At 50.7% G+C, this 26234-nt stretch overlaps 1 protein-coding gene across 3 annotated transcripts in view; it reads left to right on the forward strand.

Annotated features, from left to right (window-relative positions):
• Akap1 (A-kinase anchoring protein 1) overlaps positions 1-26011 on the forward strand; it is a 32479-nt gene extending 6468 nt beyond the window's left edge. For 2 of the 3 annotated variants that reach the window (XM_032911907.1, XM_032911910.1), the window contains exons 2-11: positions 10984-12577; positions 15146-15279; positions 16681-16807; positions 17303-17430; positions 19537-19714; positions 21542-21692; positions 22036-22103; positions 23986-24059; positions 24703-24765; positions 24986-26011. In XM_032911907.1, coding sequence (XP_032767798.1) covers positions 11011-12577; positions 15146-15279; positions 16681-16807; positions 17303-17430; positions 19537-19714; positions 21542-21692; positions 22036-22103; positions 23986-24059; positions 24703-24765; positions 24986-25060 — 2565 coding nt within the window. In that variant the 5' untranslated portion in view covers positions 10984-11010 and the 3' untranslated portion in view covers positions 25061-26011. Of the gene's footprint in view, positions 1-7847; positions 7946-10983; positions 12578-15145; positions 15280-16680; positions 16808-17302; positions 17431-19536; positions 19715-21541; positions 21693-22035; positions 22104-23985; positions 24060-24702; positions 24766-24985 lie in introns of those variants that run through there. The other variant, XM_032911908.1, reaches the window with a different exon arrangement.
• Positions 26012-26234: the final 223 nt, after the last annotated feature.

Here is a 26234-nt window from a genome sequence, read left to right on the forward strand (position 1 = left end):
TGTAGCTGCTTCTGCTCAAGAAGTCTCCGAGGTTGCCTTTTCTATTCTGGTTTTGGGCCAGGGCCAGGCAGGAATGTGACTGAGACCAGCAGAATGCTAGGGAGATGGACCAGGTACTATATCCTAGGAATCGAAGACTCCTTGGTACCCCATTGTTACCCCATTAGCTAATTTTCTGGAAAAACATTCTCCTCCATTCCCCATCCCCTCCCTGCCTTTTTGGTGAAGTTGCCCAAACCTAAGGGCTGGCCACAGAGTAGCACAAAAGGTATGAAACTGTGTTGACTGGCAGTCCAGTTACTGGTGCCTTCTGGCATTCATCAAAATACAAACACAGGAGGGGGCAAAGTGGCTCTGGTAGGTAGGTACACAGGTAGGGTGTGTGTGTGTGTGTGTGTGTGTGTGTGTCTGTGTGTCTGTGCATCTGTGTGTAACCCCTCAGAACTTGTGCATGCTAGACTCTACCTCTGAGTTATATCTGCATCCCACACCTCCTACCCCCACTAGGAATCTTTTGCTGGGAGGAAGCCAATGAGGCGGAAGAGGGATGAAAAAGGAGTTTGACAAGTTTGCCTGTTCCTCATACTTTTCTCTCCACTCTCCCCCTTCCTCCTTCCCTCTAAGTCAGCTGCCAACTCCAGCCCATCTATCTGTTTCTGATTAAGAAAGCTTCAAGCCATATAAGGCCCTGTGGCCTATGGTTTATGTTGGCTGTGGAGCAGGGTTTGTTGTTGCAAGATCTGATTCGGGGGAGTAGTGAGGGCTTCTGTGAGGGTGTGTGTGTACTGTATGTACATGGGTGCAATCCCCACTAGGGGCTGGACCCACTTTGAGGGCTAGGAGTAAGGATGCTGGTCCAGCAGTGGGTCTCTAAGCTGATGTGCAGTGTGGTTTCATGGCTTCCTGGCAAGCATGTTTTTTGAGGTTCTGGGTAAAAAAAAAATTAGCCTGTTTACCCACAAAACATACCTGTTATGTTCCTAGCCGGGGTGTCATGATTCTGGAATAGCTTCTGGAGGCAGTTTATGAATTAAGAACAAAGCCCCTTGACACTTGAGGACAGTGGTTCCTCTGGAAGTATGTTCTGGTATGTTTCTGTGAGTCCCGTGATTTCCTCAAGTTTAGCCTCTGTGGGGGATGTGGAGCCAGCCGTTCCCCTGACCCCATCTTGGCCTCTCCTTGCTGTTCCTTGAGCTGGCTGAGCTTGTTCCTGCCTGAGGATTTGGGTCGTTTCTCTGCCTGGCACTTTTCTCTCCTTCTCTGTACCACCATCATCCTGGCATAGCTCCCACTGTTTGAGCTCTGAGGTGCTGACAGCCCTTCGTCCAGGAGATGTTCTCTCACACTTTGCATAGAGCTTCCCATATCCCATATATTCTCCGTAGCCCTTTTCATCTCAGCCACAGGGCCCACAAAAGGTGAGCAAGCGTTTGTTAACCGTCCCATCACTCTTACACACATGGGGAATGTGCCAGGGGTGCCTGAGGGCTCTGTGCCATCAACCAGTTCCGAGCCTGCAGGCGTATTACATTAAGTTCTTTACTGCATTGTCTTATTACCTGAAACTTGTCCCCAGCCCCCATGGAACTAGCTCGAGGTAGGTATTGAAACCTTTTATTAAATTATGGGTCCTGATGGGTCCTGCTGCCTTAGGGCTGGGGAGACTGCTGCCATGGTTCCCCAAAGTTCTGTCAGTTAGCATGTTCTCTTGGTTTCCACTGCTGTTAGTTTTAGGGGTAACTGAAGCAAAGGTGCCATCAGTAATGAGAAAAGAGCAATGCACGATTGTAGGAGTTGGCACTACTGCATGTTTATCTTGGTTAGCAAGAAAGATGTGCTGTGGTAATAGAGTATCCATTGCAGGAAGCCTTGGCTGGGCATGGTGGCATGTGCATGCAATCCCAGTGTTGGGAGGCTGAGGCAGGAAGGTTATGCTTTAAAGATTTAAAGTCAGTTTGAGCTACATAGTGAAAACCTGCCCCAAACCCCAACCTGCAGTGTCACAGCACTGCCTATGGAAAGAGAGATTTGTTTATCTGTTGTTCTGGGGGTTGAACCCAGTGCCTTGGCAGGCCACACTGGGTTTGATTATGTTCAAGGCTTGAAAAGACAGTCCTCTGCTGGAGCTGTATGACTCAGTGGCACAGGGCTTACCCAGAATGCACCTGACAGACCTGTGTTTGGTCCCTAGTCTTTTGCCCTGTGAGAACATCCTGGAAGCTACCTACAGCATTTCCTCTTTCCTTCCTTTTCCTGTCTCTCTTTTTAAAAGAAATATATTTGTACTATTTTGTTTATTTTTATTTTATATAGATTAGTGTTTTGCTTGCATGTTTGCACGTAGGTATCTGATCCCCTGGAACAGGAGCTGTAGACAGTTGTGAACTGCCATCTGGGTGCTGGGAATTGAACCTCAGTCTTCAGTCTTCTAGAAGAGCAGCCAGTGCTCTTAACTCCATCTCTCCAGCTCCCCCGTTCCTCTCTCTTATTATTTTTTAAAATTTTATTTTATTACGTATGAGCACTCTATCTGCACGTACACCTTCATGCCAGAAGAGGGCATCAGATCACATTACAGATGGTTGAGAGCCACCATGTGGGTACTGGGGATTGAACTCAGGACCTCTGGAAGAGCAGACACAGGAAGCCGTTTCTCCAGCCTCCTTAATTATTATTTTTAAGTAAGAGTGTGTGTGTGTGTGTGTGTGTGTGTGTGTGTGTGTGTGTGTGTGTGTGTGTGTTTTGTTGTGTGTTTTGTTTCAGCGTGCTTGCCTGCCATGTATGAAAGTACCTGAAGAGGCCAGAGGAATTGTATTTCTTAGAGCTGGACTCACAGGTAGTTGTGAGCCACCTAGTGTGGGGGCTGGGACCTAAACTCAGGTCCTGTGTTAGAGCAGTACATGCTCGAAACTGCTTGAGCTCTCTAGCTATCCTGTCAACTTGTATCTGTTTCTAGTCTGCTTGCTTGCTTTTCTTTTCTTTTTCTTTTTTTTTCCTTTTCTTCAGAGAACACTATCTGGTTTTCTACTATGAAGGAGAGTGAATGTTCTGTTCATTCCTACACCTTCTTCCTCAGTTTCTCAATATAGAAGTAGCATGATTTGAATGAAGGTTGCTATTCATAAATATTATCTGTGACTACAAAGCTCTCAGGTTTTATATTTTTTTGTCTTTTTTTTTTTTTCTGCACTGTGTAACCCATTCTTGTCTGGTGTTCACCATCCTCATACTTCAGACCCCCACCTCCACCCCACGTTCTGTGGATTACACATGTGTGCCTTCATGTGTGTCCTTACTTGCTTTCTGGACTTTTCTGTGTCTTTACTAGCTCCCTGCTTCTCCCTGCCTCTGTCATTGTGGCAGGCCTCATGCCTTTGTGGTTAAGCATACCAGCTCCTCCTAAGAGCTCCACTGGGCTCTGGGGATGTATCCCTTTCTGTTGCTCTGCCTCCTCCTCCTCCTGGGAATTTTCTGTCTGATGTGTTCCTTGGATGTGATACCTGTTGCAGTTTTCTTCTTAACCCAGCAAGCTCCCAAATAATTGAGCCTGGATTATTGTATTTAACAAGTTTTAAGGGCACAACCACTAAACAGCAGTATTACTTACTCTTCTAAACTGATCTGGCTACCTCCCAGCCAAAATCATGAGATATCTGCATGTTAGTACTGATCTGGGCTCCATGTCTTTTCTCATGATTCCTCCTGGACTCTTCCCCTGGAGGATCCCTCCTCTTCCTCCTTTTTCCTCTTCCCCTTCCTCCTCCTCTTCCTCTTCCCTTCCTCTTCCTCTTCTTTCTCCCCCTCCTCTTCCTCTTCTTTCTCCCCCTCCTCTTCCTCTTCTTCCCCCTCCTCTTCCTCTTCTTTCTCCTCTTCCCCTCCTCTTCCTCCTCTTCCTCCTCTTCCCCTCCTCTTCCTCCTCTTCCCCTCCTCTTCCTCCTCCTTTTCCTCCCTTCTCTCTCTCCTTCCATCCCTCCCTCCTTCCTTTCCTCCCTTCATCCTTCCCTCCTTCCCTCTCTCAGCTGGGAGAAAGAGTCCAGCTCTATTCATCCTGCTCAGTCATTGGCTGATCAGCTAGTTTTATTGACCATTCAGAAAATAATTGAGGAGCAATGTTTATGCAACATTAAGACAGGAGATTCTTAGAATAAGAATTGCTGCCAGATAATGGGGGCAGGGAAATCAGCATTTAAGTAATGCAAGCATAATCTTTACACAGTGCACAATAACATGCCTATGGATGCGCCCTCCTTTCTGGGTCCACTCCTGTGTCTGGGGAGGACACGTCCTCCAGTACCTTGCTGAGAAAGTGAATGTGCATGGGTAGCTACCAAGAAGCTGATGTGTGAGGAGAGCCAGGAGTGTGTATTAGGGAGTATGGGACTGAATTCAGGACTGCTCAACAAGGGCTACAAAGCCAACAGGAGGCTTTCCCTTTTGGAAGGTGTGAAGGAGAAGAGATCTGGATTTGAGCACCCAGGTGGTGGTGACAGTGGTCACTGAGTGCAACCCAGCTATGCTTGGCTCTTCAGTACTTAGTCTAAAGTCCTCTCATCCCCGCACAAGAACTAGAACATCCCTGCCTGCCTGAGAAAATGGTACTCGTTTTCTGCTTATTCCTCCAACCACCAGACATTTTTTTTCCTGCCCCTTGGACCAGCCATTGACTACGTGGGCAGCAGAGCAGCTCACTAGGGAAGAGGTCATGGGTTTTCACTTCCAAAAAAGTTGTGGAAGGTTCATAGCTTACTCATTTCTACCCTATGCTGCCTAGTACTTGGACTTGTCAATAAATATTTACTGAATAGAATGTTTCTCTTACACCTTTATGATTTCTTGGTTGCTGGCATCATTAGCCACACATCAACATCTTTCCTTACCTCTTGTGAAGCCATATACCATATTAGTTTTTATTTGCTAGGTCTTGAGACAGGGCCTCTAACTCATGGTCCTCCTGTCCCAGCTAGGATTATGGCCTTCAAGTAAGCTTGTTGTCAGATCACTGCTCATACCTTTGGGGCAGGGCCGTGTGGCACCTTCCTGTGGTGAGGTGGGAACTCCATGTACCCAGGAGTGCATTCCTGTATCTACTTTGTCATCGCCCCCTAGAGCCTGACAGAATTCACTTGTAAAGCCAGGCAATAGTGAAGAGCCCAAGGTGGGGGGCCAAGAGGGACTGGACACAACCTTGGAAGTTTTCAAAAAACACACCTCTAGTCCAGGCATGATGGCACACACCTTTGATTCTAGCATTGGAGAGGCAGAAGCAGGTGGATGTCTGGGTTCGATGCCAGCCTGGTCTATAGATGGAGTTCTATGAAGGTCAGGGCTATACAGAGAAACAACACTGTCTTAAAAAAACAAAAACAAAAGCAAAACACCCCAACAATAACAATAAGATAGTGTTTAAAACACACACACACACACACACACACCCCTACCTCTCTACCTGAGATGAAGTAATTGGGGAGACCACTCTAGAAGGTTTGTTTTCTCACATCGCTAGAGAGAACTGGGGCTGGGCCTGCCTGTCCTCAGAGGAAAGAGGTGGATGCTCTGTTCCTGTGTGTCCTGTGTGGTTGGTTCCTTTGTCACCAAGGATTTTTCCTTTAACCTTTTACATGTGTGGATATTTTATCTGCATGTGTGTATGTGCATCATGTGTATACAGTACCTCCAGGAATTAGAGTAGGGTATTAGATCCCCTGGGACTCCAGTTGAAGAGGGTTTTGAGCCATGTTGTGGGTAGTGAGAATTGAACCTGGGTCCTACATAGGGGAGCCAGTGCTCTCAACAGCTAAACCCTTGTAACTAGATTCTTTTTTTTTTTTTTTTTTTCCTTCGGAGCTGGGGACCGAACTCAGGGCCTTGAGCATGGTAGGCAAGCGCTCTACCACTGAGCTAAATCCCCAACCCCTGTAACTAGATTCTTTAAACTGGAAGTTAGTTAGTTAGCTACTGATTAGGCTGGCTAGGGAGGTCCCATGCTTAGAATGGGGGTTTTGGCTCCCAGCTCTTCTTACCTGGGCCTCTAGGTTGGTTCTCGACCTTAGTTTTCCTTTTGGGCCCGAGAATTGCACCCAGCAGGTCTTCCGCTTAGATGTTATGTAGAGCTTCTGCCCTCCTACTGTGATGCAGGCTGAGACAGTGTTCCCCGGTGTTGGATAGATGGCCCACCTGTGCTGGGAGTTAAAGCTACTCTAGGGTGACTCTGTCTGTCTTGTCTGCACTGACTGGCTTGCTGCTCTGTAAGACCATCACAATAGAGGGTGTAGGGCTAACCTTGGGCGGGTCAGCTGACCCATTATGAGCTAACACGGAATCCTGAGGGTGCATGAGTCACAAGTTGATCAGACCCCCAGGGATGAAGGGAACACGGGGCTAGGCTAAGACCAGCAGGCCTGAGGCATGGCTCCATCTCTGTGACCCTGGGTCTCAGCCATGCTGCTGTGGGAGAGTAGTCCAGGCTCACCGTCACCCCCAGCCTCAGTGGCAGAACTGTACTTTGCCAGCAAGGTAGGTGCTAGTCCCACAGCTTGGTCAGAACCTCTCACATCTGGGGACTTTCTGGAAAAACCCACTAGTACTTGCTGGCATGTGGATATTTAGATTAACTTTACGTAAGATTAGAGTTTTTCAGTCACATTTGTCATATTTCAAGTGCTCAGTAACCTCCTGTGGCTAAGTGCCTGGCTACCAGTGTTGGCCAAAACTCACATGGGGATCGCCCTAGTGGTTACCTCTGGTGATCTGCCCCACTTGACCAGGCTGCCAGTGCTGTGCTATAAAGGTCACAACTTATTTTGCCAAGCCTCCTCACCCGCTCTTTAGGTCAGCTCCTAGGACACCTTCAGGCTCTGCCCAGGGAATTTGTGTGCGCGCACACACACATACACCCTGTATCTATTGCAACCTATAGAAATCCTTGCCTTAAAGATTAGCTTATTTTTATTTCATGTGTACGAGGTGTTTTGCCTGCATGTATATGTATGGACATGGCATGTGTGCCTGGTGCCGATGGAGGCCAGGGGAGGGGTCAGATCCCTGGCACTGATGGTTCGACACCTCCTTATGTGTCCTGGGAACTGAACATATATATGTCCTCTGGAAGAGCAGAAGTGCCCTGAACTAAATGAGCCACTTCTCTAGTCCTAATCCAGGTCTTTAAAAAAGTTTTCCTGGGCTCACCAATGCTTGTGCAGGGGTGTGTGCGTGAGTGTGAGAGTCTTCTGGCAGACTGACCTTGAGCTTCTGGTAGAACTGCTCCATAGAATCAGCGTGCACAGATCTGAATATGTAGGTGGGCAAGGAGCAACAGGGCTGAATTGAGAAAGCGCTGCGGATGGAAGCTAGAGGTTCTTTCCTTTGCTGCCAGGCAGGGAACTACAATTGTATGTTCTTCCTCCCCTCGACTCCCACTTAGGGAACTTCCTTATGGAGCCAGCAGCCTGCCCCTACTCTCCACAGGAAATAGAGGAGAGCTTGCGGGGCCAGCTGGATTTCTGTTTGATTGCTGGCCCGGGGGAAGACCCCGTGAAGGGAAGGCACATTTATCAAGAGCAAGCTGTGCTGGGCGCACACACTTCCCTGGTGGTCATCACTAGGATAATGGGAGGAATGTTCTAGTTCCAGTCAAGTGGGTGTGTGAACAGCTGTCCAGAGCACAGTTCTGTGGATCCTCCCTGCTTCAGGGCCCAGCCTAGAGTGGACTTGGGCTCTTGGCTTCTAAGCTGTTGTTTTTTATGATTGACTTTCCTGTCAATTGCATGCAGCCCTTTTTCCCAGTAACTGCAGCCAAAACTGACTTAGTCACCAGGGCCAACAGTGTTTTGTGCCATTCCCAGGGATTATTTTCTTGTTTAGAAGGCTCTAGACTTGGTTACAGGTTTGTCAGCTGGTTGGGGAGTGAGGCCATTGCTTCTCCAGAGGACATTCTAAGAAGCCACAGGTACTTCTGGAAAGAGAAAGGATCTTTTTAGAACCTGGAGGGAGCAGTTGACTGCAAAGGGCTGCTGGCTGTAGCACGTGCCTGCTTTCAGCTCTGTGTGACCGCTTGGCCACAAGCCAGTATGCATCTATTCCTGGGCAAGTGGACCTGCTAAAAATACACAGGCAGGAGTTTAATTCCAGCAGATTCAAAATAGCTAAGTGTCCTCCTCACCAGCCTAGGGCAGGGCTGTGAAGCATCCTCGTGGGAGGCTTTCCCTGATTGCAGGCAGCCTGTTTCTGGGGGGCAGAAACTGGTCTTGGAACAGTTTCCAGTTAGCTTGTGGGTGTAGAGTATGGGGGCCTTTGGGACCTGTAGAGTTCAGTCCACTTATATCTTGGGAGGTTTAAGGTTTAAAAACCAAGTGCTTAGGACACTAGGGAATGGAGGTAGTGGGAAGGAAGCTTTGTGAGGGTAAAGGGTGTGTGTGTGTGTGTGTGTGTGTGTGTGTGTGTGTGTGTGTGTGTGTGTATGTATGTATAAAAGTGCAAAAGAGTGTGCTCAAGCATTTAAATTAGGGAAATGGCCTCTTAACTAATTCCCTAGAAGGCTGTTTGGCCGACATGAGACTGCCTGGGGTGAGGAAGAGATGGGCTATTTGTTTCCTTTCGGGGTAAAGAGGCATCAGTTGCCTCAGAGAATCTCCTATGGGTGCTTCCTGGCACCAGATACCCTTAAGGTGACACCGCTGGACTCTGGACTCGGCGAGTGCATTCAAGCCCTTTGTGTGTGTCGCTGCTGATCCCAGAGGCTGATTCTGGGGAGAGAATGAATAGTGGCCGCTAATCTCACCCATTGTCTTGGAAGCAGGAGACAAACAAATCCTGCCCTCTACAGGGCTGGTGGGGGAACTCCCTCACACACGTCTCAGCTTTGCCTAGAAACAGCCCTGGAGAGAGGCTTTGTCCTGAACCAACTCTTTCCTGAAACCAGAGAACCTCTAGAATTCTGTAAGAATCACAAATTTGAGTCCTGCTGTGGAAGGGATTTCCTAGTTAATAAGGAGTCAGACAGAAATTTATGGCCACTTCCTGTAATCTTTTGCCTGCTGGGCAGTGCTTTCCGACTCTAGGCTGTGGGTTCCTGCCTTGTTCCAAGCATGCAGATGTACTCCTTAACAGTCTCAAGTTGCTTTTGCTCTTTCAGATGAATGACACTGAGCACGGACCCCGTGACTCTCACTTACGTTGTTGCTGTGTGTAGGATGCAGACAAAAGGCTCTCAAGCCTGACGGCGTCAGTATTCACCTGGGTTAAACCAGCCCAAACCTCGTGTTAGTTCTTGCCTCTTGGGTTCTGATTTAATTGGTTGGTGCTACTTGGCTTTGGGCTCGGGAAAGCGTCCTCAGCAGCTGGATGTGGTGGGTCACACTCATAGCCCCAGTGGCAATCACAGTATTTGAGAGACTGAAACAAGAGAACTTAAAGTCCAAGGCCAGCCCGGGGTGCCGATAAAATAAAATAATCTTCCTCGGGACTGGAGAGATGGCTCAGAGCTTAGGAGCACTTGCTGCTTGATTCCTCGCACCCACAGGTGACTCAACCAGCCATAAGTCTAGTTCCAAGGGACCTGATGCCTCCTCCTGACCTCTGAGGGCGTCAGGCACTCGTACTACATATGTTCAGGCAAAACGTAGAATAAATCTTTAGAAAAAAAAGCTTCCTCCGTGATATATGCAGATCCAAGCTGGAAAACTACAAACATAAGATAGCTTTCTGTTTACAGATAGGATCTACTGAAAGACCACGCCAGTGACGAGTTCATATTTGACCATGCAAAATCGATTTGCAGAAACTGCCCTTTTCCTTCAGCCGAGGGCTTAGTCCAAGTCATCTCCCCATAGGGTTTTTGTTTTCTTCACTACAGTGGTTTCTGTCAGAGCACAATATCTGTAACACCAGTACAGCCTCAGCGTTGATGACTCTACAGTGTATCTACCACTCATTGCTCTGAAAAAGGCCAATCCCAACGTTGTTTCAAAGGATAGCCTTGGTGGGAGCCTCTGAAGAGCCTTTGCCTAGGCACGGTTACTTTTGTTTTTGCGGAACTGCTGGATCATAGGGTATGCGTAAGGTTTCCTGTGCTGTTACTCTGAAAGGGTAGCATGGAGCACCCCTTCCTTGTCTCATCGCGTCTTCCCTCATGGACCAGTCAGCTGGCAAGTAGGATGGCAGCCAGATTCCCATTCCTCAGCTGCAAGATGTTGAGTTACTTAACCACCAAGGTAGTGATAGGTTCCATCGAGGATGAATGGGAAGGTTGAGAGTGAAAGGATGCAGGTGGTCCTGCTTGAATCTGAAGCCACAGGTAACATCATGGAAGGTTTCTACCTGATCCCTGACCGCTGCTCAGTCCTGCTCTGCACTTAGCCGTCTTGCTTCTCTGCCTTTGGATGTTAGTGAAGGATGTCTGTCTTTACAGCTGGAAGGGCTTTCTGGAATGACTTCCTCTATGCTCCTATTCCATTCATTTTGGGGTAGCTAGGTCTCCTAGTCTCAGGATTCCTCCGAACTGTACTGTGCCTAAAGATTCCTGGGGATTTTGTTAAAGGACCAGTGTGATTCAGTAGGGCTGCACTTGTAGCAGGTACTGGGGAGTGATCAGCAACTTTGGTTTGTAGACCACTTTTGGAGAAGCAGGAGTCCTCCAGCAGGGTTCCTGACCTTGCTGAATGCTAGAACCAGTCAGGGTGTGCTGAGGTATTTGCATTGTGACTCTGCAGCCAAACACAAACCCCTGTGCACATGTAATGCACCATGTCAGGGTACAGTTCCTCTACCCCCAAGTTGGTTTTGATTGTACCTTTTTTTTCCTTTGGAACAGACTCTCACTATTTAGCCCTTGCTGGTCTGGAACCTATTCTGCACACTTTGACTTCATAGATCCACCCACCTCTGCTTCCCATGTGCTGGGATTGAAGGGGAGCGTCACCATGCCCAGCTTACTGCACTCTTAATTGTCTTCTGTAATACCTTCTTTTTTTCTCCTTACTTTCCTAGGTGTAGCTACTTCACATCGCCTCCAAGATGGCAATCCAGTTCCGCTCACTCTTCCCCTTGGCCTTGCCTGGAATGCTAGCACTCCTTGGCTGGTGGTGGTTTTTCTCTCGTAAAAAAGATCGGCTCAGCAGGAATGGCAAGCAGGTGGGGACATTGAAGGTTGGCTCTGCCATCGAGGACCGACTGCCCACTGAAGAGGCCTGTCCTGGAGTCCTGTCTGTGACCCCCAGTGTCACACAGCCTCCTGGAAAGGAAGAGCAGCGCTCTGTGGACAGGCCTCTTACAGATCTCCCAGCCTTGCTAAGGACCCGTCAAGTTCGCCGAAGATCAGAGTCCTCAGGCAACCTCCCGAGCATTGTAGACACAAGGTTGCAGCCAGGACAGTGCAGAGATGAGAATTCAAAAGTGGTACTCTCCCTGATGGGGGACGAAGCCAAATCTATTCCTCTTGGATGTCCGCTTCTCCCACAGGATTTGTCCTTCCCCTATGAAGCAGTGGAAGGGTGTAAGCAAGAGTCTGCCCTGGGCAAAACTCCTGGAAGAGGCTGGCTAAGCCAGTGTGCAGCCTCTGGAGAGAAAGTGAGAGAGACGGGTGGGGCGGAGGGGACTGGAGATGCTGTGTTGGGGGAAAATGTACTTGAGGAAGGCCTATTGCCCCAGGAGTGTGTTTCAGAAGTAGAGAAGAGTGAGTTTCCGATCCTAGCTCCCGGGGGAGGCGGGGGAGAGAAGGTGAGAAGTGACCCACCACAGGTAGATGAGCTTTTAAAGAAGGAAGAATATATTGTTGGGAAGTTGCCAAGTAGCTTTGTGGGGCCAGTTCACTCGGAGCTGGTTAAGGATGAGGGTGCGCTCGTACCCCAAGTCAAAGGTAGCCAGGACAGAAGCCTGGCTAGAGAACTGGACAAAGACAAGACCTTGCCTGAAAAGGACCAGATTGAGCAGACCGCCTTTCAGATCATCTCCCAGGTGATCTTGGAAGCGACTGAAGAGATACGGGCCACCACAGTGGGCAAGACTGTGGCACAAGTGCATCCAGCCCCGGCCACTCAGCCTCAGGGGCAGGAGGAGAGCTGTGTCCCAGCCAGCCAGGAAACTAGCTTGGGACAAGAAATCCCAGATCCTGCTCCCACCAGAACAGGTGCCGCTGCCAGCCCTTCAGCAGGAGCCCCCCCACCAAAGACCTATGTGAGCTGTCTCAGCAGTCCTCTGTCAGGCCCCACCAAGGACCAGAAGCCAAAGAACTCTGCACACCATATCTCCCTGGCTCCCTGCCCGCCGCCAGTTACCCCCCAGAGGCAGTCTCTGGATGGGGCAAGTAACCCGAGAGGTGATGACACCTTTGTCACCTGTACGTCCAACAACAGCCAGAGTGTCCTTTCAGTTACCTCCTTGGGGCTGTGCTCAGACCCTGTCAGTACTTCGAGGCTTGAAGACTCTTGCACAGAGACCATCTCAAGCTCCGGAGACAAAGCTGTCACCCCACCACTGCCAGACAGTACTGAGCCCTTCAGCAATGGGGTGCTGAAGGAGGAGTTGTCAGACTTGGGGACCGAGGATGGATGGACCATGGATACAGAAGCAGATCATTCAGGAGGTAGGAAGGTCTCGGAGGCTTTCTTTGTGAATCTGGGAGGGCTCCCATTACTTGCTAGGCAAAAGCTCCTGGCCACCCTTCCCATCCCTTGTGCAAGGAAGTGATGCTGCCCATCTCTGTTTTCCAGCCACCCACACAGTTGGAACCCGAGAAGTCAGGTGACCATATGACACCCTAAGGCTGTGAGAATTGCCCATGGGCTCACTAGCCAGGGAAACCTCCCCAGACCTTTAGAAGGGACCACGGCCGTTGGGTCCACCAGTCAGTCTTAGTGTCTCTTCTCCTTTGGGTACCTGCCCTTGGATGGTCCTTTGGGACCTCCTAAGTGGTCCCTCCCAAGTGCCAGGGATGGGTGAGCATCTCTTAATGGCCGACTTCCTTTACTTATGTGCTTGTTCCGTGTCTCCACCTGCTCTCCTCAGAAGCCCTCGAAGGGTAAGTTCCCCAGGACAGCCGCAGCTTTGAGTGCTGGTGGGAGGCTGAGCTGCCCTGGGTCGCTGTGATCGCCTCCGTCGCAGAGCCTCAGCCATCCTTTTTCTGTGCAGTTGCAGCTCCACCCCAGGAAAGAGGGCACTTTGGTAACGGAGGGTGCGCTGGGTTTTTCGAGTGCTGACCCCAGCGTAGACAGTTCAGACCGCTAACTTACAGGTCAGCAGCTCCTGACCCTGCTTTGCAGCTCCCGGGGGGTATGTGATCCTCCCAGTGACTTCCAAGCAGCTCATGGCTTCTTTGTCCTGGAGTGTTCCCAACCAGTTCCGTCCAGGAAGCTTGGGCATTTTCCTCGGGTGTTTTACTATTTATTGACCTTAGAGTCCGGGGGTGGGGGTACCACACATTGGATTTTTACATCCAAGATTGCTGTTGCGTTGAGACCATGATAACTTTACTTTCCTCCAAAAGGAAGCACCTTCTGCCCACTGTAATTGCGGGAGGCCAGATAATCTATTATACATCTATGCCAGAGTGCTGGAAGGCTAAGGTAAAAAACTGCACCTTAAAATGGGCAAAAAGGAAGGTTTTTAAAAACATTTTAAGAATAAAGGAGTCTGATGCCCATTGTAATAAATGAGGCCTCAGCCTGTGGCAGCTCTGGATGGATTGTGGTAGCTGTGCAGATGCCTGAGGCTTATGAGCATAGCTTTAGAGAAGAGACCATAATCAGTGGATGGGGAGGCAGGGTAGCCCATCAGTCATAGCCAGGGAGTTGTAACTGCTGAGCTCTCAGTGGGTGCAAGCAGCACTGGTGTTTCCAGGTTGGCTTTAGCCCTGCTGTATGTGCTTCCCTTGAGGTTGAAGTTAAGGGAGCTGGACAGTCAATGAATGCAGCCTGCTAAAGGCTTGGTATGTTCTGAGTCACTCTTGGGAGCCACTGGCGTGCACGTATTGGCTAGTCTACTTCTCTTGGACAGAGGTTAGGGGCTTTGTGGTAGTAAAACCTTCACCAGCTCATTCTACCTCAAGATGGCTGCCCAAGGTGGGGTTCTTGGGTGGGGTTCTCTGCCGTAAACCTAGTGTTGAGGAGGTCACTCAAAGGGAGATCACTTTGGAGGTCTCTTCCTTGACTGGGAACAGAGAGTACCATAGTCTTTTATATCCAGATGTGGATTGCTTGGAAAAGAATTATGTCCTGAGTTTGGAGAAACCAGGTGGAAAATAGCCTAATTAGTTGCTTACAGGAGTGATTTATTTCAGGCCATTGAGTTTGGTATTTCAGTCAGGACCGGATCTCCTAACTTGCGCTGAATGGTCCTTGGTGTTTATTTGGTCCCCTCTTCTTCCTCTTCCTCCTCCTCCTCCTCTTCCTCCTCCTCCTCCTCCTCCCCCTCCCCTCTTCCTTTTTCTTCTCTCTTCTTTCTTCCTTCTTCTTTGCAATGGTCCTGGGGAAGAGTGGAATGGCCTGTGTTGGTTCCAGAGTCACATTCTCCACTGTTCTCTTGGTTTGGTGTTTGGTTTCTCTCACTGTTTGGGCTGTTTGGGCCACCCCATATTCAGAGCCAGTTCCGGAGGGGAAGGGAGGAGGCCCACCTGGCTTTGTCCTGAGAATGGGACCCTCAGAAGGCTTTCCTACTGTGATTGCCCAAGTACCCCAGAACACCCCCTCCCCCCAAGCCTGGGCCTTGGAGACTAGAGATCCTTGGTCTGAGGGCCTGGTACATTTGGAAAGGGATCGAGGTGATCGTGACAGGAAGGTCAAGGCCTGCTCCTGGAACTGCAGATCTGTGAGTCATCTTGTTGGCTCCCCTCCCCGCTATACCCTGTATAAGCCCCTCCCTGGGTATAGAGAGTGCCTCTTCCTAGCTTACCACGTGTGTGTCTGCCCAGCAGCTGTGGCGAGGCACGGCTGCCAAAGAAGCAGGCAGGACTGTTCAGTGACAGGCTAAAATTAGGTGCATGGGTACCCTAAGCCTCCTTTCATTGGGTTTCCTGAGCCTTTTAGTCTGTGGTATCTGCCAAGCTTGCAGAGGGGTGTCTGTGTGCAGGGCCTCCCAGTATTATAAATTTGGGAAGCTGTGATAGTTACTGTGAGCTGGTGTCTGTGTGTGTATATATGTCGTTCCTCCCCTGCAGGTTCTGACGGGAACAGTATGGATTCAGTGGATAGCTGTTGTGGGCCTACGAAACCTGATAGCCCCCAGACTGTCCAGGCAGGCTCCAACCCTAAGAAGGTTGACCTCATCATCTGGGAGATCGAGGTGCCAAAGGTAAGGGCAGTGACTTTCCTTTAGGCTGGATTCTGTGGGAGCTCAAAATTTTTCAATGCCAGGGTTAAAGGATGTCAGCAAATTACATTAGATGACCAGGCTGGGAAGCTGCAGACTGTCTTTCCTCCCTCCCCTGTTTTGCTGGGTCCCCCAAGCTCCTCTGTGTGGGCTGGGGCTTAGGTCTTCTCCGTATACTAGCAAACATCAGTCAGAGGAGTGAACGCCAGAGTCTCCCTGCTCTGCACTGTGAGGTGGACGAGATAACTGGGCAGAGCGTCAGCTGCTGTAGAGTACAGAAAGCCTGAGACAGAAGCAAAGGCAGGCAGGCCGGCCAACCCCGAGCCGCTGTGTTCCCTCTCACCTCACACCCTGTGATGTTAAACAAGCCAAGATTGTGGTGTCTTAATTAATACTTCTAAATTTTTAGCAACTTAATTTTCCTGTGCTAGTCTTTAAAAACATTGTTTTAACTGCATTGTTCATCATAGGAATGCGAGGTGCTTCACCAGTCCCCAGCGCCTAAGTAGTTTCTAGCCCCTTGCTGTTAGAACTTAACCACTTACTAGTGTTTGTCACTGGGGTTCAAAAGTAATTGGCAGACTGCTTAATCCCCAGGGCACTTGGCTCCAAGCTGAGCTGGGACCAGGCTCAGTCTGAACTTTGGGTCAAGACTCCTAGGCTGACCCCGGGCTGCTGGCTCCCGTGGTAGTTTCTTTCCCTAGTGACCTTGTTATCAATCCTGCCCTCAGTGGTCGCAGAGGGCATAGTGAGGCAGGCTCTGGGTGAGTAGGGACCATGTCCCTTGCCACCCTCCAGGGCTGGGGTCATTAGGAATTGTTGCAGAGCTTGCCTTACACTATGCTTAAGTCTGGCGTCTTCTGTTTGCCTGGAGTTCTGGTGCACTGGGCACTTGTATGTACTTGCTCTTCTTTAGTGGTGGGGTGGGAGTCTTGAGTGTTCTCATGCTTTCGTTGTCCAACCAGCTCCTTTGTCTGTGGCCCCTGGTGGACTTGGAGTGGCAGGGATGTTCAGAATGAGAGTCAGCCCTTATAGCAGTGGATTATTAGGAGTGCATGCATGTGTAGGAGGGGTACTGTAATATTCCTGGTCTGGGACATACTGTTAGAATGAGATGCTGAGTCCTGGGCCAGGCTGTCCCCTTCAGCTGCTTAGCAGCTGTGTGGGCTTGTGTGGGTTCCAGAGCATGTCCCGGCTTGTTTCTCTTCATGTGGAAGATGATAAAGTTGTCTGTCCGTAGGTACATAGTGAGCATAAGTGCTTAGAACAGCTCTGAAAAATACATGCTGACAGAAACGAATGGCGTGAGCCTGACTAAGCCTGTGTCCTCGGGCAGCGAGGACTTGGTTTCCTGTCAGCCTTACCTCTCTCTTTCCCCGGAAGCATTTAGTTGGTCGACTGATTGGCAAGCAGGGACGGTATGTGAGTTTTCTGAAGCAGACGTCTGGTGCCAAGATCTACATCTCCACCCTGCCTTACACACAGAACATCCAGATCTGCCACATAGAAGGTCAGTGGCGGTGGTGCCCTGTGCTTGGCTCCCTCGCCTGAATTCAACACAAGGCAGTAGCTTCCTGGTTGCAGCTGTCCATTTGGAAGTTTAGCTTCTAAATAGAGACTGTGGGTTTCTAGGTAGAGGGCATGCTGGGTGTCTTCTACAGACTCCTCCGGCTCGGGTGCTTGTGGGAGACTGCCCCTCTGCACCATGTCTCTGTCTGGCCAGGGTCCTGGGTCACAGTGCCTGTCATCCACATTTCCCTCACAGTCACAGGTACCTTCTGGCTGAGGCCACTTGTGCCTTTCTCATCTGCCAGCTTCTTGGTGTGTTCAAAGCATGGGAACCAAAGGGGAGTGGATTTAAGTGACTTCATTCCTAACGCAAAGCCAGTGTTTGGCACCTTAGAAACCCTTGCACGTGAGAATCCCAAAGAGGCCTGAGGGTGGGTTTGTGTTTGCTGTCACTCTTCTTTTACCCACAGAGGCTGTGTCCTGTCCTTACCTGTAGGCTCTCAGCATCATGTGGACAAAGCTCTGAACTTGATTGGGAAGAAGTTTAAGGAGCTGAACCTCACCAATATCTATGCGCCACCGCTGCCTTCTCTGGCACTGCCTTCCCTGCCGATGACGTCGTGGGTGAGCATGCTCTACAGGATCTCAGTTCTTGACTCTTACCCTGTGGAGGCTCCTGGCGTGGGCTTAGCAGGCCAGTGGGTGTGTGTGCTCTTTGCTCTGGCCTCCACTCAGTTCTGCCGGTGTCTTCTCTGACGGCAGGAGAGAGTGCTGGTGAGAAGCCAGGGCCTCTTGAACCCATACTAGGAGGATTATACTTCCTTTCCTGCCCTGGGCATGCTTTCTTTTTTCTGGGCTTTTGACTATGGAAGACTGAGCTAGATGACTGGGTGTGGGACTTCTGAGGAGGCCTGGGTAGGGTCTGCCAATAAGAATTTATATGAGCTTAGATGGACTGCTACATTCTTTGTAGTCAGCTGGGCTGAATAGTGGCCCTGGCAAAGGACTCCCTCCTCTTGCCTCTCCTCAGAAACTGCCTGGATTTTAGTTGGTAAATGCAGAGTCCCTAGCCTGGAAGCCCAAGAAGTTGGCAGGAGAGAAGGTACTGTCCAGAGCGATGAGCAGGCCTGCCCCGCCCCTTGCTGGGCCCCTTGTTGCTGAGAGTAGATGGCTCAGTTCTGTGGGCCACACGCTGTTCACTGCACTTCAGAGGCTGAGCAAGCCGCTTCAGGAAGATTACCCCTTCGGGTTTTGTTTAGGATGGTAGGTGTTTCACCTCTGTCTTTCCCAACCAGAGACCCTTGTGCTGTAGGGGGTGGAGGTAGGGTTCTTTCACTGTGGGCATTAGGGAATGGGGTAGGCCCCACTCCATGCTTCTGAATTAGAGGCTTTCTCAGAAGGCTTGGCTGTGGCCTCTCTTCCTTAATAATGGAATGGCTAGTGTGGGTGGTTTCCTTCCTTGTGTTCTGCTTGCTCAGTGGGACTGGGGAGGAGACTACAGGTGTTTTGAAGTCAGCAGGGCTACAGGGACCCATAGAAGTAAAGGATGTTCTTGGGGCCACTAGGTTTGAAGGCACAGTCCAAACCTTCCTGTGTTCAGAGCCCTGCTTTGTTGCCATAGCTTAGCGTCAGGGAAAAGGGTGCCAAGCATGGGGCTCTTAGAAGCCTCTGCTAGGACCTGTTGCACGGCCCCTTAGCAGATGAGCACACATTCAGACCCCACCCCAAAGTGAAGCGAGGTGGAGGTGGATAGGATGCGATTGATCTAGGAGCCAATTAGAAGGCACAGAGGACTGAATAGGACACCAGGGGACCTGACTTGAGGCTGCTGCTTGCTTTTCTGAGACAGGGAAATTCTTCCAAGCTCTAGAGTCAACTGTAGGTCCAAAGAGGCCTGAAGCAGCTCACCCAGGATTCTCCGGCATGTTGTTCTGAGCAAACTGCTCACTCCCATACTTGCTTTCTTTGACTTAGACTCAACAAAAGAAGTGGGAAGGGCGGGTTGGGCTTTAGCTCAGTGGTAGAGCGCTTAAGGCCCTGGGTTCAGTCCCCAGCTCCGAAAAAAAAGAAAAAAAAAAAGAAGTGGGAAGGGGGCTGGAGAAATGGTTCAGCAGTTAGGAGCACTGCCTGTTCCTCTAGAGGGCCTGGGTTCAATTCCCAGTACCCACACAGCAGCTCACAACTGTCTAATAACTACAGTTTCAGGGAATCCATGGCGGTGGCATGTGCATGGTCTGTGCATGCACACTCATATGTGTGTATATGTATGCGTGTGCATGCGTGTAGGCAAAATATCCATACAAATAAATTAAAAAGAAAGGAAAGAGTCAAGGGAACTCAGTGAGCATGAACTAAAAATTACAGAAGGAGTGGAAGGGAGGGGGAGGGAGGGAGGGAGGGAGGGAGGGAGGGAGGAGGGAGGGAGTGATGGGTTGATTGCTTGCATGTTCCAGGAGATAGACCCTTGCCCAGCCTGTGCAAGGAGTCGTCAGCACTGCATATATAGTTGGCCTCTGGCTGCCTAGTTTGGGCTAGGGGTCTCCCCTATCTTATCCCGAGGTGATGCTGCCTCTAATGGCAGGTTTTGGTATTACAATGCAACAGCCTACAGACCTCTGCTATCTGGGTGCCATGTTACAGTGCCAGCTCCTGGACTTGCCCTGGGGCTTCGGGACGTACCCCAAACATGAGAATAACTGATACAGTGTTGGCTGCCTCTTCCTCCTCCAGCTCATGCTGCCTGATGGTATCACTGTGGAAGTCATCGTGGTCAACCAGGTCAATGCTGGGCACCTATTTGTACAGCAACACACACACCCCACCTTCCACGCACTGCGCAGTCTGGACCAGCAGATGTACCTCTGTTACTCTCAGCCTGGAATCCCCACCTTGCCCACCCCAGTGGAAAGTAAGTGCTGCCTGGAGAGTCAGGGACAGTCCTGGCTCCTGGTCAGGCCAAAACATGTAGACAAGGAGGGTTGCCCGTGTTAGCCTTGGTCTGGACCAGGAAAAGACTGTTCAGGCTCCCTTGTGTGACAGCATCCTTAAATTCTTGTGTCGTTATGGAATTATACTGGAGTGAGTTTTCTGGCTAGCCCAGTGCTAGCTCCTACTTTCACTGACTGGCCAAAGCAGTAGGATTGGAGTGGCGATTTGATGGGTGGACTCATCATAGCCCTGACACTTTACGTCTTCTTTTAAACATTTTTTTTTTCTTTTCTTTTTTTTCGGAGCTGGGGACCGAACCCAGGGCCTTGCGCTTGCTAGGCAAGCGCTCTACCACTGAGCTAAATCCCCAATCCTAAACATTTTTTTAAGATTAGATTCATTCATTTTATGTTATTCGTGAGTATTTTTGCCTGCATGTATGTATGTGCACCACATGTGTGCCTGGTGCCCATGGAGGTCAGAAAGGCTTTGGGTTCCCTGGAACTGTAGTTATGGAGGGTTGTGAACCACCATGTCGGTCGAGGAATCAAACCTAGGTCTTCGAGAACAACACATGCTCCTAACCACAGAACCACCTCTCCAGACTGGGCGTTGCGTCTTCTAAGTGGGGTGATACCGAGTGGTACCCAGGCTTGCCCACCAGGGAGTAGAGTGGATACGCTGACTGTGTCATGTGGGGCATTCGGGTGTAGCTTGTCACCTGTGCAGTGGTCTGGGTCAGTCGCTATCTCTCAAACAAGGGACTTGCTGAGGCAGCTTGAACAGGGCTGGGGTGTCCTGGTGCCTTTGTTGTTATATCAGTGGGTAGGGGACTAAATGCAAAACATGCCTCCTGTTTCCTCGTGGGCTTTGAAGTTATCTGTAGCTCCCCCCCCCCTTCGGGAGAATGGGGTTTTAATTTTCATCAGATTCTCCAGTAATCTAGCCCGAGGTCAAGCTCAGACTGGAGTGGAAGCTTAGCTAGCTGCACTGGGGCTTTGCCGCCTGCATCAGGACCAGGTGTAGTTGGCTGCAGCAGATGCTAGAGGTGCTGCTGTGACCAGTACCTGACCCTGCCCAGCTCGGCTGCCTGGGGCACTCTGTACTTGTGAGGCAGAGGCTCAATGGTGTGAGCTATAGACCTAGGATGTCCTTCTGCCAGGCTCTCTGTTGGGGTTGTTGTGGAGTCAGGTAGACCAGGTCCTAGGTGCTGGGCCACTGAGCTTGGCAGTGCTTGATTCTCTCCGGGGACTTCCTTAGGCCCAGGGCTGGGAGGTAATTTAGTGAATGCTCGTCACGGAATGTGAGTTTGATTTCTGTGTGTAGTATGCTTGTGCGCCCAGCACTGAGGAGGCAGAGATAGTCAGACTCCTGGAGTTCACTGACCAGCCAGCATTTTTTTTAAAAGGCCCAATATCTGAGGAATGACACAACATCTGAGGAAGGTCATATCCGGCCTCCGCGTCCATGCATACACACATAAGGCAGGCCCTCACTCCTGCTCAGTGAGTTTTGTATTGTACTAGGTTTAGGCTACATCTCAGAGTCATGGACCCAGACTGAAGGTCCTTCAGGATTGGGTAGCTTTGGGGATGTGCTGAGCTGGATTTCCCATGTCCTGGGTTTTCCCTTGCTTGTCTTGGGCTCCGGGAGAGAGTTTGTGGAGGATTCGTGTTGTCCCTGTCCCCTCCCTGTGGAAATGCATGCCTCTGACAATGTGGGAAGGTGGGGAGCAATGACCAGGGTAGCCCTCAAAGCCCTGCCCTAGGCCAGACGTGTCCCACACACTTGTCCTCCCACCCTGCAGTAACGGTTATCTGCGCTGCCCCTGGTGCGGACGGGGCCTGGTGGCGAGCCCAAGTAGTGGCCTCCTATGAGGAGACCAATGAGGTGGAGATTCGCTACGTGGACTATGGTGGATATAAGAGGGTGAAAGTCGACGTGCTCCGGCAAATTAGGTGAGTGGGACTCCTTGGCCAATCACAAGTCACCCCTGCATGGCATGGGTGCATGGCTCAGTTCTGCCCAGCTTCAATGGGGCTGGAGTCTTCCCTCCTGCTGCCAACTTTGTGTTCAGTCAGATGTAGACAAAGGTGCTGACCTGCCTCAGCCTCACAGAACCAGGAAGCCGCTCAGTGGGAGGAGCCCCAGTGCCAGGCATCTAGAGTGAGAGGCACCTGAGTTTACCCTCTGAGCCAGGCTGTAGCAGTTGTCACCCTGGGTTGTAGGTGTCGCTGTGCTGAGAAGATAAAGTCAGATGCTGTTGGCCATGTTAAACCCATCCCTTCCTTGCCTTTCCAGGTCTGACTTTGTGACCCTGCCATTCCAAGGAGCAGAAGTCCTTCTGGACAGTGTGGTTCCGCTGTCAGGTAACAGGCGAGCCCCCAGCTGCTGGGGGAGGGGGGTGAGGAACACTGGGGCCTGGGGCTCTCGCCTATCGCCTGTGTAGACATAGTTGCTGTCACTGTTAGCTTCTGGTTGAATAGTCTAGACTGAGGCCCAGTGTCGGATGATGTCATTATGCAGCAAGGCGGGTCCAGGATAAGGTGAAGCCTATCATTGGATGAGAAGGAAGGGTGGGCGGGGAAAAGTCTAGGAAGAAGGGAGGAGGAGGAATGAGGGGAATCAAGATAGAGACAATGGAGGAAGATGATTCTGATCCAGGTGGTCTAGGTCAATTTTATCTTGTCTAGGTGGGCAATTTCTATCTTTATTAATTGGCAGTGAATTTATCTGTGGATGTATCTTAGATTGACTATTGAACACATAAATCTGATTGTTGGGTTACAGTTTGTTGAGTCTTGATGTTACCGGGTAGCTGGAACCAGAGTTCCTGGCTGGCCAGGGCTGACCGGGGCAACTAGCAATGGGATTGGAGGGACCCCTGGGGCTAGAAGGTAGCTAGGCTAACATGATGTGGTGCCACACTGGAACCAGCCACCGCTGAGATAAATTAATGTTAGTTCTATATGGCCCTACAGTGCCAGAACTAATGCCAGGGAGCAGCCGCCGGGTCTGAGAGTACCAGGGGGCCAGTGTGGAGCAGTGACACAATAGCCTAAGATCTCAGATTTCTAGCAAGTCCCCAGGCGAAGCCAGAACTGCCATGGCCTCATTCAGGGTCTGTTGCTTTGCACTTTACCCAGCTGCCAGCCTGCGGTTCCACGAGGTTTTTCAGGATGTGGCCAGAGGGGACAGGCTCGGGGCCAGCACACTGCTTGGCACAATCTCCACTCCTTGGGTGGTGTGGGGACTGTGCTGACCTGCGTGTCTAAGACCGAGAGCATTGCTAGAGAAAGGGTGCTGGGCGCCATGTCCTCTGGCACGATGGGGTGGCGCTCACACATCAGGGTGGCTGTGGGAGTCACGTGTACTGATGTAGAAAGTGGTCAGATCGCAGCTTCTCACGCTGTAGGTAAGTCTGTCTGACCCGTCGCCCTCTCCCCTTCAGATCCTGTTGTGTCAGAGCGGTTTAAGTGCTCAAGACTTACCTCAGTGTAACCAGGCGTGATGCTGCACACTTGAAATCCCAGTATTCAGGAGGCCAAAGCAGGGGGGTTGCCATGAGTTTGAGCTATATACACAGCAAGAGCTGTCTTTCTTTAAAAAAAAAGGGGGGTGTGGTGCAGCAGCTGAAGTCCTGCCAGAGCACCAGCAGGTTCCCTCCCTCTCCCCTCTTTTCTTCCCCACCCGTCTCTGTGCTGTCCACCTAACAGTCTGGCCAGCCCATGGAAATAGCCCTGCTTCATCACAAGACTTGCCCACCACAGCTTAAAGCTCTCCTCCCACCCTCCTGCTCCCTGCCTTGGCCTGTTCTTCTCTTATATGTCACTTTATAAGTGAGCCACCTGAATCCTGCCCACCAGAGGGCATCCACCCACACTGGGCCCTGCTGGGACTAGAATGCTGCCTAATCGTGATCCAGCATGTGGGAGCCCGTTGCCCTTTGGGGATCAGCCTTTGCCCATAAAGTAGACATGCCCGCCCTTCTGTCTTCTGGGCATGCGGGTTTGGTTGGAAGTACACAAATGTGTTCACCCCCCCATTCTGTGTGCCCTATGCCTTGGGGGACACATGCAGCTGGGGCTCCCCTGTGTTTACCCACATGAGTCACAGAGGCATAGACTCAGCTGGTAAGATGGTTGTCCTAGACAGTCCTGCAGTCTGCAGTGTCTGGAGCAGCCTACAAGTGACAAAACTGTTTTGCCCCAGAGGGCATCTGAACTGTTTTGTATTTTTCTTCTTTTCTAGATGATGATCACTTTTCACCCGAGGCAGACGCAGCCATGAGTGAGATGACAGGCAATACAGCACTGCTGGCCCAGGTGTGTGTGGGGAGTAGGAGGCTGGCCCAGGTGTGTGTGTGTGTGTGTGTGTGTGTGTGTGTGTGTGTGTGTGTGTGTGTGTGTGTGTGTGTGTGGTGTGTGTGTGTTTGGGGGGTGTGCAACCTGGCCCAGATGGGTGGTGGGGAGGGGAGCTGACCCAGGTGGGGGGGGGTGGGGGGTGGGGCAGGAGACTGGCCCAGGTGTGTGTGTATGTGGGGGAGTAGGAGGCTGGCCCAGGGGTGTGTGTGTGTGTGGGGGCGACCCAGGTGTGTCTGGTGGGGGGGCAGGAGGCTGACCCAGGTGCATGGCAGAGAGCAGGAGACTGGCCCAGGTGTGGGAGGGGGACAGGAGGCTGGAGACCAGCCAGAGGCTGTCAGGGGAGTCTCCTGCCTAGTGCAGCTAAGTGTCCCGACTTCTTGAGATCTGACACTTAAATTCCTTCAGACCCCTATGGTCATGGGGCTGGAGTGACCAGCAAGCTTGAAGTGCATAAGCCAGGCCTGGCACACTCCTTTAATTGGAGCACTCTAGGCTAAGGCAGGAAAATTTTGAGTTTGAGACCTGTCTAGGTTACTTGGTAAAACTCGTCTCAAGTTTTAAGTGTGTACAGCCTAAGATGTTTTTATGCCCCATGTCCCTCCAGGTGACAAGCTACAGTGCAACTGGCCTTCCTCTGATTCAGCTATGGAGTGTGGTTGGAGATGAAGTGAGTTTGCCCCTTTCTACCCAAGCTGCTGTCAGCAGCACAGGCTGACTGGGAGCTAGTTTTGGCCACTGTTAGACAACATGATCGTGGGCCAGTGCCACTCAGGGGGGACACTGGGCATCAGGGTTGGGAGTCATTAGTGTCATGAAGCTAGATGTGCTTGCTTGAGACCTAGCCCCTAGGTACCAGGCAGAATTCTCAAGAAAACTCTCTTTTCCAGGTGGTGTTGATAAACCGGTCGCTGGTGGAGCGGGGCCTGGCACAGTGGGTAGACAGCTGCTATGCCAGCCTTTGACCGTGGCTTCTCGGCTGCTTTGGTCTTCTTTGCACTGTTGAGATTGGGTTTGGCACCCAGGACAGAGATTTAACAGCAGAGTAATGAACACTGTTCTCACTGAGTCTTCTTTCCCCATTCTGTAGTCCTGTGGAGAAGGAGACTCCTCCCAGGAGGAGCTGGGTGTCCTTTCAAAGCCTTAGAGTGGCGGGCGCTTCACCAGCCAGCTGGCTTAGCCTGGCTGGAGGCTGTCTGCAGGGAGGTCTCTCAGCCAGGCTGTCCCATTCCCATTCCATCCGTTCCCCTCTCCCCACCGAAACCCCACACGCTGCAGCAGGCAGGCCAGGGCGGGTGTGGGGCTGGCTGAGAGGGTCAATTTCAGAGTCTTTATTCAGGGAGTGAGACACGGACTAATTGGTATGGAATCCCTGTGTGGCTCACTTGGGTGAGTTGACGGTGTTTAGCAGTTTTTATATACTTCCTCCGGGTCTCTAGGAACTCAAGACTTTTTTAAACATAGGTGTAAATAAGGAGCGATTGTCACACCTGACCCCAATGAGTGGGGAGAGGGGAAGCTATTATCTTGCCAAGCCTGGTTGTAATTTGTAACCATTTTCTATTTGTGCAAACTCTGTAAATATGTTTAAAAATGTAATATTTTGTACAAGACACACTGGAGAACAAAGGGAACTCAAAACTCTTCCACAAGTCCACCCATCCCATGGAGTGGGACTAACTCCCCTGCTGCTCCAGCCAAGGGCCCCGCGCTTCCTGTGCAGACAGGAAGCTGTATGGGAGACTGTCATTGGGGATTTGATTTTTTTTTTTCCTGTACGCATTTAAAAAAAACCTTCATTGGATTACCTTGCAGTGGTGTGTTTGACTTTTATAGGCTGTCTTTAGCATTGTGCAATTTAAGAATAACTTAAGTATCATGGACTTTACATAAATTTTGAATTGTATAAACTATAACCTTGAGTCCATTTTTTTTTTTTTCTTCAGTGGTGGCAGAAATTTGGGGCTGGGACTAAGGAGTGGTGGCGAGTGGTGTGGTAGAGGGTCCGGCTGTGGCTCTCAAGGGCCACGGTGAAAGAAAGAAAGGGAGGACCCAAAACCTTCTAAGACATTCTGGCCTGCTCTTCCCCCTGCTCCCACCAGGTGGCAGCCCAGCTTCCTCCGGCCTCTGCATTGAGAG

The sequence above is a fragment of the Rattus rattus genome, chromosome 9, assembly GCF_011064425.1.
Source record: "Rattus rattus isolate New Zealand chromosome 9, Rrattus_CSIRO_v1, whole genome shotgun sequence".
In the NCBI taxonomy this organism is placed as follows: domain Eukaryota; kingdom Metazoa; phylum Chordata; class Mammalia; order Rodentia; family Muridae; genus Rattus; species Rattus rattus.